Below are 14274 nucleotides of genomic sequence, written 5' to 3'. Positions count from 1 at the left end.
AGTATCAATCGTTGTAGTGAGGATATTTTTTAGATTCTTGTGTTGAGTAACAGCATATAATTAGCAGAACTGAAAAAGGGAAATATCACCACTGCCAAAAGAAAAATGAGAAATATGACCCATTACTGGCAGAAATTTCTGTTTAGGAAATGTCTCTTTCAGTGTCTGTGCAGCAGGGTATTGTCCCTCTTAGTGTCAAAACAACTGTTTGAGACACATAACTGATTTGGAGTGAGGAGAGATTCTGCAGAACAGGAGGGGGAAAGGACCTGTTCAGAAGACCCAAAGAGTAGAAGCAAAGTAATTACAAGGAAAAAGCAAAAATAGCAAACTACTCTAAGGTATATAAATCCCAAAGTGAGTTAAAATAGTGCAAAGTAGATAGTTATTGAAATTATAGTCACACTGTGGGGGGGGGAGAGAATTTAAACAATTGAAGATATTTAGGTACCAAATGAATTGTATTTAAAATCTGTGTCTATATACCATTACGTTTTATTATTTTATTAGGGTCATAAATGATTGCCCTATAATCAGTAGAACAATGACAGGTTTCAGAGTAACAGCCATGTTAGTCTGTATTCACAAAAAGAAAAGTGAGCTCTAGCTCACGAAAGCTTATGCTCAAATAAATTGGTTAGTCTCTAAGGTGCCACAAGTACTCCTTTTCTTTTTTCAGTGGAACAATGCAGCTCATAGGCAAACTGAGAATTTCTTTGAGTTTTTCCTGGTTAGAGTGGGATTATAAATTATCTGTTGTGGTTTGAATGACTGAAAACTGTTAACCCTGGGGGAAGGAAAGTAACTGTGTGCTGGGATGGGACAAGTGCTTAGCTGGAGAGCCAAAGAAGAGAGTGACACACTATGGAATTCTTCAGAATTTCTCCTTGGGGATATGCCTGGAGTCCAGCTTTCAGGTCTAGCATTAAGAAAAAAGTATTAGCATTAAAATGTAGCATAAGTAGGTGTTTCCTTAGTAATACACATCTTTAGTAAAATCCAAGGACTTGATTCACCAAGGTGCTGTACACAGGCGGACGCTTACAACTGCACAAAAGCCGAAGTGAATTAAGTGGGGCCGGGCATTGGCACAGGGGACTACCACACAGAGCAGATTCTAGGCCTTAACATGCTAACATTATTAAGCACAGTCTCATTATTTTGTAGGTTGCTTTTAAAAATGGAAATGCAACGCATAAAATCCTTTAGTGCAATATGAAGCATACAATCTTAACATCTGTCAGAAAATGAAAGTGTTATGCAACAAGCGTGGTAATTCTGTTTCATTAAATTCACATGGTATTTTTCTATTCTGGGTTAAATCAGTATGTATACAGTGCTTTAGGCGTGGGGCTGAATTCAACCTGTAATCTACAGAACCTGCAATATGGCTGAACCAATGAGCACTACTTAGGGGAATTGGAAAAGTGAGAATCCAGCAAGTACAAGGACAGGGGGAGGTGACAGTGGCACACGAGCAGGGAGTAGCCGGTGACTAACAACCCCCAGTGGGTCGCAGAGCTGTGAAAGTTGCAGGCTGTGGAAGGGGCGATGCAGAGTAAAAAAAAGGAGGGGGGGCAGGAGGACGTCAATCCCTAGAGAGCTTTGCAAAAAGAACAGGCGGACTTGTGGCCCCTTAGAGACTAACCAATGTATCTGAGCATAAGCTTTCCTGAGCTGTAGCTCACTTCATCGGTGGAAAGTGTGCATCCGATGCAGTGAGCTGTAGCTCAGGAAAGCTTATGCTCAAATACATTGGTTAGTCTCTAAGGGGCCACAAGTCCGCCTGTTCTTTTTGCGGACACCGACTAACACGGCTGCTGCTCTGAACCCTGTCACTCTGCAAGTCCGAGAGCTTTGCGTGTCTTTCCCCGGCCGCCGGCCTGTTCCGTCTCCTCCCTTCATTAGGCTACACAGACAGGAGGCCCCTTTCTCCCCCCTCCGCAGCTCCGCCTGGAGCCTCGCCCGTTGAACCAGCCCCAGTTGCTCACGTGCTCTCGGAGCGGCGCCAGCAGGGCAGAGTTACAGTGACAGGAGAACAACGAAGCGTCCGACGGCGGAGCATCCTGCCACGCCAAGTCGTGGAGCCCGGCCCCGGCCCGGAGAATGACTCGGAGCGCCTGGCTCTGGGGAGCCGGAACGACTGAGTGTCTCAAGCACGTGCCGCTGGAGGGGCAAGTCGTCCCCCAGGCCACATGCGGGCTCCAAGGGCTGCGGGCCGGCCTGAAGCGGGGAGGCTCCGCCCCACCCTCCGGCTGCCTCTCTCCGCGGCCAGGGCCGGAGGGTGCGCTCCAGGGGCAGGTGGCCCAGCGCAGCTGCCTGTGGCGGCGGGCGTGGGTGGGTGGGTGGCAGCACTCCAGCACCGGGTGCCCCCAGCCCGCCCCCTCGCCCTCGCCCGCCTAGGGAAGGGCCGGTCGGAGGGGGGGGGGGGGCGGTCCCTTTGTGGCTGCTGCGGGAGCCCGAGCGGCCGCAGCGCGCTGGGCTCCTTTGTCTGGTTTCTCTTTCCCTTCCCGGCACAGACACGTGCTGCCCCGGCCTCCCCTGGGGCCGGCTGCTGCGAGCCGCTGGGGGAGCTGCCCGAGCGGAGCTGAAGCCCCTGGTTAGGCGCTGCTGCTCCGAGGAGGGGCTGCTGCTGCAGGTCGCCCTCCTGCTCAGCCTGGCGGGGCTGCGGCTGGACCCGGATCTGCCCCGGCGCCGGGCCCTGGACGCTTTCCACGCGGGCACCCCAAGAGCCCGGAGCGGGACTGGGACCGGCTGCTGCTGCTCCGGGAGGTGCGGGCGCTGGGGGCCCCTTACATCCCCCGCACCCGCCTGGACGCCTGGCTGGTGCACGCCGTGGCCGGCGAGGAGAATGGGGCGCTCCCCTCCTCGCCAGTCAGTGGCGCCGGGGGAGATGCCCCCAGCGAGAGCGGTGCCTAGGAGGGCCCCGGCCGCCCCCGCTCCGCCCGGGGGAGCAGCCTGCAGCAGCAGGCCCAGGAGGAAGGGGCTGGAGGAGCTGCAGCAGCCCTCGGAGCCGAGCCCAGTCCTGGGGGAAGGGACTGTCCTACCCTAGAGGTAAGGGGCAGGGGAGGACACAGAGCATCGCTCGGCGCCTGGGGTTTGGAGTCCAGAGGTAGCCTGGGGACCGACAGGGCCGGGGAGAAGACCTGCCTCCCCTTCGCGCACCTTCTGCGGCTGAAAGCGGGTATCTGCAGATCGGAGAGGAGGAGAAGGCGTCCCGCCTGCCAAGGGGACACCCCAAGCGTAAAGGGGGCTGGGGACGACACACACATCCCCACCCTACCTCGAGGATGCATCCAGGGCAGATGCTCCTCACACTTTCCCCTTTTCTGCTTATGAAATAACCGGGTATTACATCGTGTTGCAGAACTGCTGGGGAGGGGCCTGGAATGCTAGGACCAGCTGGTCTCCCCCCCTTCCACAAAACAAAGTTTGGCAGGAGGTGGTTCTGGTTTGGATCTGAATGCCCCAACTTGCACCTGCCCCTGTAATGTGACAAATCCTAAATGTTACGTTGCTGACACACCTATGCTGAACTTCCAGGAAGCTTGGATCTCAAAATGCTTCTTTCTTTCATGATGCCCCAGCTGAGGAGGAGACAGAGGTTTAATCTGAACATAATACTGTGTATCCTGTAACAAAAGGAGGAAAGGGAAGGAAAAGGAGGCAGCTTCTTAAACTGTCAGAGCTTTTTTAAGAAGTGAAGAGACAGGGTGACTTTTCTGCTGTCTGTAAAAAGACCTTCAGTTCTAAGTGATCTTGGGTGTGTGCTAAAAAAGTCTATACTGATAACAAGGTTCCATTATCTACTTTATTCACTCTAGCACCATAACTGTACACACTGATTGTAAGTAATGTAGACCAAATAAATAAGTAATTTTAGCTCTGCAAAGGTTATAATCTAACAAAAGCTGATGAACAACTGGGTCAGCAAGCAGACTACAGTTTTTAACAAAATAAGCAGGGACACATGAATATCCATGAGGACCCAATCCTGCAGAGATTTAACCGTGTGCTTTACTTTACTCATTTTAAATTCTGTTGAAATCAGGGTTGCAGGATTAAGGCCTTAGCTTTAAGTATTTTCTTAATGTGTGCACATGGACACTTTTAAATGTAATTTATCCATGATCCATCAAAACTGGGACTGCACTATATAGTACTACTTGTGGTGGAGTGAGCTGTAGCTCAGGAAAGCTTATGCTCAAATAAATTGGTTAGTCTCTAAGGTGCCACAAGTCCTCCTTTTCTTTTTGCATATGTACATCACTGTCTAATAGCTGGTCTTGTCAATATCTTTATAATACTGTCACCATAAATCTCAGCCATTTTATTGTGCCAGAGCTGAACTCCAGCTTCACCAGTGCTAAATGAAACACTTCAAACTGTCTGTGGTTTATTACAGTAGTTGATGAGTGACATAAACCACGTCAGAACATATAGTTGTACCTGGTAATCATGATCAGTTTATCTTAGATTGTTCAGTTATAGACACATGCCATATGTGTCCCTTTACTAACATCAGCAACTTATTTAATCCACTTCCCTGATCCTGCAAAACAGTTAAACATGCATGTAACTTCATGCATGTGAGTAGAGCCATTCAGTTTAACGGGACTACACCCAGGAGTAAAGTTACTCGTGTAATTTTTGCAGAATCAGTGCTTTGATTTTTAAATAATTTACAAACCCACTATCTGATACCGTGGTGGCAAGCAGTGATACATAGATGAATAATAACATTGAGTTGTGCAAACATATATGACATATTTTGCAATCTAAAGTAAAATAATACTTACATGACAATACTTTTGCATACTAGATTTTAATCTCTGAGGGCTAAGATTTTTTCAATAACTTGAGGTCAGTGATCAGCAGCAACTGATGCTGTCTAATTATTAAGAATACTTATATTGTAAAAAAACTCTCTTAATTTTTCTTAATATTAGGATTTTGCACAAGGATTAGCTTAGTTATGATTCTGTACTGTATTGATATTATTTGTGTAGGTAGTTGCAGAACTAGTTTCTCCACCCTAACCTAAAGGGATCACTTGTACTGGAGTGAGGAATGATTCATTTTCTGTGCTAATTTAGCTCGGGACCTTTCTGGAGCCCTACTTCCCTAAAGTATAGCGTGGTTGAGAGAGAGATTAGTAAACTGAATCCCAAATCTCAGTGCTCTTCAGTTGAAACATAAATGGGTTCCTAGAATGAAAAATCTAGTGTCTTCTCCAGCAAATTTATCTAGCTTCCTAATAAATTAACAGGCATAAAATGTATTGTAATTTGAAACTCTTTCATAGGATTAAAGACCCTTTCTCTTTATATTTATTCTATTATGGTAGTTACCTTATCAAACAGACAGATTTTGGGGAAATTCTCACATATTGAAAATGGTATGTATGGTCATTTTCTCTTTTGTTAATATGTTTTTGAATCATCCTCTAGGGAAATTCCTGCTGTCTTTTCAAGGCCAGCATTTGTGCACAAGATGAAAGACAGAAGGGAAGTTTCAGCCTTTTTACAAAAGATTATCTCCATACCGTTAAATAAAGGCCACCTGTATTGTAAAAATATGGCTGCAGTAATAAATAGGATTACAAGGCACTTCACCTAATTTGTAGCTTTTACTTCTGCCTTTCATGAAAAGCAGTCCAGTGCTATTGGCAGCTTCCCACTCTTAGGGTATGTCTACACTCCCCACATTACAGTGCGGCCATGGCTACAGTGTGAAGTGGGCAGTGTAGACACGCTTTATCGCCGGGGAGAGCTCTCCCAGCGATTTAAAAAAAAACAGCCCACCCTGCACGAGCGGTGGTGGCTTTGTCGCCAGGAACCGGGCTCCCACCTATAAAGTGTTGTCTGTACTGGCGCTTTTCAGTGCTAAAACTTTTGTGGCTGGGGGAGGGTTGGGGGTTTCACCCCTGAATGACTAAAGTTTTAGCGCTGAAAGTGGCAGTGTAGACATAGCCTTAGATTCCCCACCAGAAATCAGGACTGGAGCTTGGAGTCTAGGTAAGGGGATTAAAGGAAGTATTTTGTTTGTTTGGTTTAGTAAGGTTTTAAAAACAAGTCAAGAGACTTAGGTAACTACTGACTAGAAAAACAAGTGCAGGAAATGGCCCACCTTGATTATCATGCATATTGTGTAGAGAGTTGTCACTTTGGATGGGCTATTACCAGCAGGAGAGTGAGTTTGTGTGTGCGGGGGTGGAGGGTGAGAAAACCTGGATTTGTGCTGAAAATGGCCCAACTTGATGATCACTTTAGATAAGCTATTACCAGCAGGACAGTGGGGTGGGAGGAGGTATTGTTTCATGATCTCTGTGTGTATATAAAGTCTGCTGCAGTTTCCACGGTATGCATCCGATGAAGTGAGCTGTAGCTCACGAAAGCTCATGCTCAAATAAATTGGTTAGTCTCTAAGGTGCCACAAGTACTCCTTTTCTTTTTGGATTTACTTTGTTCATCCAGCACTGGGGGTGGGGTTGCCAGCAAAGTTCATGCTGTGGATTCTCATGGATCAGATAATATCAGTTTTGGGGAACTTGATATTCATGGGCCTGAGAGACAAATGGATTTAAAAATGTCAATGAAAAGTACAGTTGCTGATGTGTCCTATCTGGGCATGCAATCATTTACAGTACAGTTTGACCTGTTTTTCTCTTTAGTGCTCTGAGAAGAGACAGAGTAGTATTATGGAGGCTGGTCAGTCTTTAAGAACAAGTAGAGCTGTGTACGTGTTTCTGCATTAGATTGTTACACAACAAACTGACAGGTTTCAGAGGAACAGCCGTGTTAGTCTGTATTCGCAAAAAGAAAAGGAGTACTTGTGGCACCTTAGAGACTAACCAATTTATTTGAGCATGCTCATGCTCAAATAAATTGGTTAGTCTCTAAGGTGCCACAAGTACTCCTTTTCTTACAACAAACTGAGATCAGCGTAGCCTTGGTATTGACTATTGTGGAACCAGACTGTCATTAAATTGATTTTTGTAATAAAATATAGGCTTCACAATAATGTTGTGTTGCCTTACTAATCAAACCAATCAAATAGTAGCACTGGTAAAAAAATATGGCTTGTAAAGTAAAAAATGGTATAAATGACTAATAGCCTTGTAAACTTAATGGAACTATGTTTAGCATGTTAAAAGTGACATTATTTATGTGAGTGGGCTGCTCACTGCACAATACTACTTACATGGGTAAAGTTAAACAAGTGTACGTCTTTTTTTCCTGGATCACACACATACGATTATATTATATAGGCAGAAGACTTAAAATTGTAGCAATGCAAAAATTATAAATTGATGTCCCATGGATTCTTACTGAAAAATTTGCTCAAGAAGTAAGAAAGGAGGGGTTTGAATGCAGAGCGGGAGAAAAGTCAAAGTTGGAAAGGGACCAAGACCAGGGTAGAAAAAGAATATAATATTTTGGGTTATGCTGGAATTTTATATAACGAATGAGTGGGACCCATTTTCAAAAAACAACTTAAAAGGTGCGAATATGGAGTTTTAAAGATCTTAGCACTGTAACCGTGCCTTCATGGGTCACAAATGAGAATACCAAATTCAGGAGAAAATGCTGAGAAGTACATCCCAAAACTGGTGGTTATTCCCCCATAAGATATACCAAACCAGCAGCAAAAGTAAACTTCTGTTTCACTACACTGGCTAACAAGAAGTCAGAGAAGCAATTTCCTGAGGCATTCCAGTCCTTGTATTACCACCAAAAACACTGTATTTAAAGATGAGTGGTTCTTTAAAACCAATCTCATCAAATAAAAGGTTCTTCTGATTCCAAAGGACCAGCCACACACCCAGGTCAATATATAACTCAGATATTACCCAAAAATCACACTAATGCCAATCCTTTGGTATTTAAAATCTAAAGGTTGAAAGAAAGAAAGAAAGAAAGAAAGAAAGAAAGAAAGAAAGAAAGAAAGAAAGAAAGAAAGAAAGATGAGAGTTAAATTGTTTAAAGGAATCAAATACATAAAATAAATGCAAAGTTCGTCCATTAGGCTTGTAGCAGTGATGGAATGAACTGCTGGCTTGATAAGTCTCTGGTTGCTTCGAAATCATTGGAAAGACCTTAGTCCCTTGGTTAGAATGCTCCCATTAATAGAAGTCCATAGTTCAGAGGTTTGAGCAGAAAAGAGACAAAATGGAGGTGTTTGCAGGGTCTTTCATAGCTTCTGCCATGTGGAGGGATACCCATTGTTTCAAACAAAGCCCTCAGCAGTTAGTGGAAAATTACAGGTAAAAGATGGGGTTTGGAGTCACATGAGCAAGTCACATGTCCATGCATAATTTTGCTTAATCATTGCAGGGAACCATTACCTATACTTCAAATGGAAAAGTTCACAGAAAAGTCCATTCAGTGTAGATGGGTGTCTCCCGTGGTCCATTGTGAGTTGTGTCCTTTTGATGGGCCACCTAATTTACATAGTCCCTCCAAGATGTGCTGGCTAACTACTTTGTGGGCGTTACCCCAAGAGCAAACATTTGAAATCCAGGTTTTGAGCCAATACTCATAACTTCAAATACAAAAATGATACATGCATACAGATAGCATGATCATAACCAGCAAATCATAACCATTTTATAGACATATTACATGCCACATTTTGTACAAGATTTGTTGCAAATATATAACAGTGGTTGCAACAATTATCTATATGGTCATATTTTAATCAGGTAACGCCAGAGACCCGTTTTCAAAAAACACCTTAAAAGATGTAAATATGGAGTTTTAAAGATCTTAGCACAGCAAGTTATGGTGTTATTTTTATTATTCATGTTGCAATAGCATCTATCCTCAAACACACAGGAAGAGACAATCCTTGCCTCAAGGAGCTTAAAGTCCAAGAAAGAAGTTCACAACCTAAGGCCCTGTTCTCCAAAGACTTATGCATGAGAGTTGCCCCACTGAATTTAACGGGACTGCGTACATCCATACGGTACTCTCGTGTAAGTGTTTGCAGGAGTGGGATGCAAGAATTGGAGTAGAACTTTCCTTTCCGAGGCATTGGGGTTTGCTGTTTTTCATTCAAGAGAAACAGGTGGGGACTGCTTGGGTCAGAAGACTGGTAATGGGATATAGAGCCTTGTGATAACTGTATTACTTGCCTATATGGTCAACATCACAGAAACCAGTATTACACCTGACATTTGGCAGTCTTGGCAGAGATGCTGAAGACCCGAGTGAGGACTGAAGCTGAACTCCTGACTCACTCCTGTATGGGACTCTGTCCAACTCAGGGGTGAGGCACATAGGCAGTGCTGGGAAAGCTGTAGCCCACACACAAGCTGGATTTGCTGTGTAGTTTAGCTCCATTTTCCAGGGCTGTGTTTGTCTGGTACCTTGTGCAAGTACTGAATTCACACACACAATTTTAAAATGCCTGCTTTAATTATTAATTTAATTACATTGTTTATAAATTGTGAAAGTCAAGGAAGCAAGTGCTAATTCAATAATGTTATTGTTTGTTTTCATAATTGTCTACAAGTCCATGTTTGGGGATCTTATTTTAGGGGAATTATATATGGCTGGTTAATAGTGCCCAATAAAATCTGGTATCTTTTTTTAAGGCAAGAGCAGTTGAGGGAGCTAAGCTACTGTAAGGATATAGCCTGACCCCTAATTTTAAACTTATTGAAAGTCTTTACATGGAATTAGAACTACTTGAATTGTACAGTATAATTGCTTTTTCCGATAAGTGTTGTCGTTTCAGCGAAGTAATGCAGATTTGGTTTTTGTAATGCAATTCTTAAATTCATATTGCTGGTAACAATATATGATCATAGAAATGCAGGGTTGGAAGGGTCCTCGAGAGGTCATCAAGTCCAGCCCACTGCACTGAGGCAGGACCAAGTAAACCTAGACCATCTCTGACAGGTGTTTGTCCAGCCGGTTCTTGAAAACCTCCAATGATAGGGATTTCTACACTGCAAACACGTGCAAGCCTATTCCAGAGTTTAACTACCCTTATAGTTAGAACATTTTCCCTAATATCTAACTTAAATCTTCCCTGCTTCAGATTAAGCCTGTTACTTCTTGTCCTACCTTCATTGGTCATGGAGAACAATTGAGTGTCATCTTCTTTATAGCAGCCATTAACGTATTTGAAGACTGTTTTCAGGTGTTCTCCCTCCTCCCTTCCCTGCCGTCCTCCTTTCTCAAGACTAACATACCGTTTTTTAACCTTTTCTCATAGGTCAGATTTTTCTGAGCCTTTTATCCTTTTCATTGCTCTCCTCCGGACTCTCTCCAGTTTGTCCACATCTTTCCTAAAGTGTGGCACTCAGAACTGGACACAGTACTCCAGCTGGGGCTTCACCTGTGCTGAGTGGAGCAGGACAGTTACCTCCCCTGTCTTACACATGACACTCCTGTTAATACACCTCAGAGTATTAGCTGTTTTACAACTGCATTACATTGTTGGCTCATATTCAATTTATGATCCACTATAACCCCTAGATCCTTTTCAGCAGAACTACTGCCTAGCCAGTTATTCCCCATTTTGTAGCTGTGTGTTTGATTTTTCCTCCCTGAGTGAAGTACTTTGCACTTGTCTTTATTGAATTTTATCTTGTCACATTCAGACCAATTCTCTAGTTTGTCAAGGTCCTTTTGAATTCTAATCCTGTTCTCCAAAGTGCTTGCAACTCTCTATTAGCTTAGTGTCATCTGCAAATTTTATAAGCATGCTCTCTGTGCCATGAATGAAAATATTGACTAATGCTGGACCCAAGACTTGGTGATGGTGTGTTCTGATTGTGCGTCTTACAGCAAGCCGCAATGTGTCTAGGGCTTGAAAGAGCCAAGTGAAGCAAGAGGGCCAGAACAGTAGAGTGGGGGTCAGAGTCGTAGGGCTAAACCTTGGGAAGTGTCTTGATGTGTGCAATGCAACCTCAAAAATGTGGGAGGGCACTCTGGGTGTAGGAGGTGCATAAGAGGCATTTATGGGAGATTTCAGAGTAGCAGCCGTGTTAGTCTGTATTCGCAAAAACAAAAGGAGTACTAGTGGCACCTTAGAGACTAACCAATTTATTTGAGCATAAGCTTTCGTGAGCTACAGCTCACTTCATCGGATGCATTCAGTGGAAAATACAATTAACTTAGGCTTGAATAGAGACTGGGAGTGGATGTGTCATTACACAACGTAAAACTATTTCCCCATGTTTATTCCCCCCCCCCCACTGCTCCTCAGACATTCCTGTTAACTGCTGGCAATGGCCCACCTTAATTATCACTACAAAAGGTTTTCTCCCCTCCCCACCCCCCCGCTCCTGCTCTCCTGCTGGTAATAGCTCATCTTAAGTGATTACTCTCCTTACAGTGTGTATGATAACACCCATTTTTTCATGTTCTGTGTGTATATAAATTTCCTCACTGTATTTTCCACTGAATGCATCTGATGAAGTGAGCTGTAGCTCACAAAAGCTTATGCTCAAATAAATTGGTTAGTCTCTAAGGTGCCACTAGTACTCCTTTTATTTATGGGAGAGAGTCAGGGAAGTGCTGAGGCATGCCAGGGAGGCGGAGGCTAGGGGGCGAATTGCAGGAAATGAAATGCAAACAGGAGCAAAGGTGAGGTCAAAGAAGTCTGAATTTGATGTAGAAGCAGATCAGCAGTCAGGACCAGTGATTCAAAGAGAAGGTGACCCAGTTAGAGCAGTGGTCAGGGAAGAGGACTTTTCTACAGCAAGTTAGATAGACTTGGAAGGATACACTGCTAATTGGAAAGGATCAAAGAAAGAGACTTCAGTAGCTGACATGAGAAATGACCAGGGTTTTAGCAGTAAGGATGGTAAGGAAAGGTAAGTTATTTTCTTATAGAGGAAGTACTGGCAGGATTTAGTGACAGCGTGGATGGGAGTAGTGGAAAAGGAAAGAGAGCAGTCAAATATAGTACCAAGGTTGTGTGATTTACCAACTGGGAGAACAGGGGCATTATTGACCATGATAAAGAGGGGATTGGGAAGATGGATATTTTTGGGGAGGAGGACAGGTGAAGGAGAAAAGAAGTTCCTTGTTCACTTGGTCAGCCTGAGGGAGGGACTATATTTCTTCCAGGATGTCCAGAGACACTTGCAGATGTAGAACTGAACAGAGAGGGTGAGGATAGGGAACAGAGGTAGATATGGGAGTTGTCAGTATAGAAACTGTAATTAACACCATGAGAATGGATGAGTTTGCTCAGGGGTATGGTGTTGTAGGAGAAGAGGAAGAGGAGGGAGCCCTGAGAGACTCTATTAGAGAGGAGAAGCTACCAAGGGAAAGAGAGTGGGAGAATCCTGTCAAGCACAGAATTACAAAAGCCCAAGGAGGACTGAGTAACTGTTAGTCAAAGGCAACAGACAGCTTGAGCAGGATGAGGCTAGAGAAAAGGTCCTTGAACTTGGCAGAGAACCTAGTGAGAATGGCCTTAGAGGAGTCAACAGGCTGGAAGTCAAAGTGTAGGTCAATGAGAAAGATGGAGGAGAGGAAACTGAGGAAATGGGAGAAGAAGACTTGCAGAAGGACTGTGGAGGTGGAGAGAGGAGGGCGATGGGGCTGTAGATGGGAAAGTGAGGATTAACGGTCTACACTAGAAATGTAGACACAGCTTATGAAGACACAGCCTTCTATGATGAGATTACTGGTTCTGTGGATGAAGGGAAAGCAGTGGATGTATTGTTTCTTGACTTTAGCAAAACTTTTGACACCGTCTCCCACAGTATTCTTGTTAGCAAGTTAAAGAAGTATGGGCTGGATGAATGCACTATAAGGTGGGTAGAAAGTTGGCTAGATTGTCGGGCTCAACGGGTAGTGATCAATGGCTCCATGTCTAGTTGGCAGCCAGTGTCAAGTGGAGTGCCCCAGGGGTCAGTCCTGGGGCCAGTTTTGTTCAATATCTTCATAAATGATTTGGAGGATGGTGTGGATTGCACTCTCAGCAAATTTGCGGATGATACTAAACTAGGAGTGGTAGATACGCTGGAGGGCAGGGATAGGATACAGAGGGACCTAGACAAATTGGAGGATTGGGCCAAAAGAAATCTGATGAGGTTCAATAAGGATAAGTGCAGGGTCCTGCACTTAGGACGGAAGAACCCAATGCACAGCTACAGACTAGGGACCGAATGGCTAGGCAGCAGTTCTGCGGAAAAGGACCTAGGGGTGACAGTGGACGAGAAGCTGGATATGAGTCAGCAGTGTGCCCTTGTTGCCAAGAAGGCCAATGGCATTTTGGGATGTATAAGTACGGGCATAGCGAGCAGATCGAGGGACGTGATCGTTCCCCTCTATTCGACATTGGTGAGGCCTCATCTGGAGTACTGTGTCCAGTTTTGGGCCCCACACTACAAGAAGGATGTGGATAAATTGGAGAGAGTCCAGCAAAGGGCAACAAAAACGATTAGGGGACTGGAACACATGACTTATGAGGAGAAGCTGAGGGAACTGGGATTGTTTAGTCTGCAGAAGAGAAGAATGAGGGGGAATTTGATAGCTGCTTTCAACTAGCTGAGAGGTGGTTCCAGAGAGGATGGTTCTAGACTATTCTCAGTGGTAGAAGAGGACAGGACAAGGAGTAATGGTCTCAAGTTGCAGTGGGGGAGGTTTAGGTTGGATATTAGGAAAAACTTTTTCACTAGGAGGGTGGTGAAACACTGGAATGCGTTACCTAGGGAGGTGGTAGAATCTCCTTCCTTAGAAGTTTTTAAGGTCAGGCTTGACAAAGCCCTGGCTGGGATGATTTAATTGGGGATTGGTCCTGCTTTGAGCAGGGGGTTGGACTAGATGACCTCCTGAGGTCCCTTCCAACCCTGATATTCTATGATTCTTATGCTGGCAAAAAATTGCATGTAGAAGCCTGTATAGCTTAAACCGGTTCGGTGAGCAAAATAAGCTATAGTCGCAAAAGACTCTTATGCTGGTATAACTGCAACTACATGAGGGCTTTTGTTAGTATAGAAATGTTGTCAAAAATCAACCCCCTAACTGACATTGCTATACTGGCAAAAGTTTCTATTGTAGATTTGCTCATAGGTAGTGGATGAAGAGAACTCTGGAGGGAATACAGTTTGAAGGGATGCATCAGTGGGTTAGAAGAGAATAGTAAATAAACAAGCTGTTGTACAGTTCACAAGGTTTATTATTTAGTATTTGTATTACTGTAGCACCTGGCTTCCTGGTCCATGACTCCTATTGGGCTAGGCACTGCACAAACACAGAACAAAATCAATTTTACACATCACTTCATCCTTTCTATTAATAGTTC

The 14274-nt window shown here is 44.3% G+C and overlaps 1 protein-coding gene across 1 annotated transcript in view; it reads left to right on the top strand.

Moving 5' to 3' along the window:
• The window catches only part of NFE2L3 (NFE2 like bZIP transcription factor 3), a 38712-nt gene that overhangs the window by 10461 nt on the left and 13977 nt on the right, over positions 1 to 14274 (top strand). The window contains 2 exon segments of the mRNA XM_048837202.2: positions 2230 to 2719; positions 2722 to 3054. Coding sequence (XP_048693159.2) covers positions 2230 to 2719; positions 2722 to 3054 — 823 coding nt within the window.

This window comes from Caretta caretta, chromosome 2, assembly GCF_965140235.1.
Source record: "Caretta caretta isolate rCarCar2 chromosome 2, rCarCar1.hap1, whole genome shotgun sequence".
In the NCBI taxonomy this organism is placed as follows: domain Eukaryota; kingdom Metazoa; phylum Chordata; order Testudines; family Cheloniidae; genus Caretta; species Caretta caretta.
The sequence above is the reverse complement of the archived record's forward strand: the minus strand, read 5'-3'. Positions and strand labels throughout refer to the sequence as shown.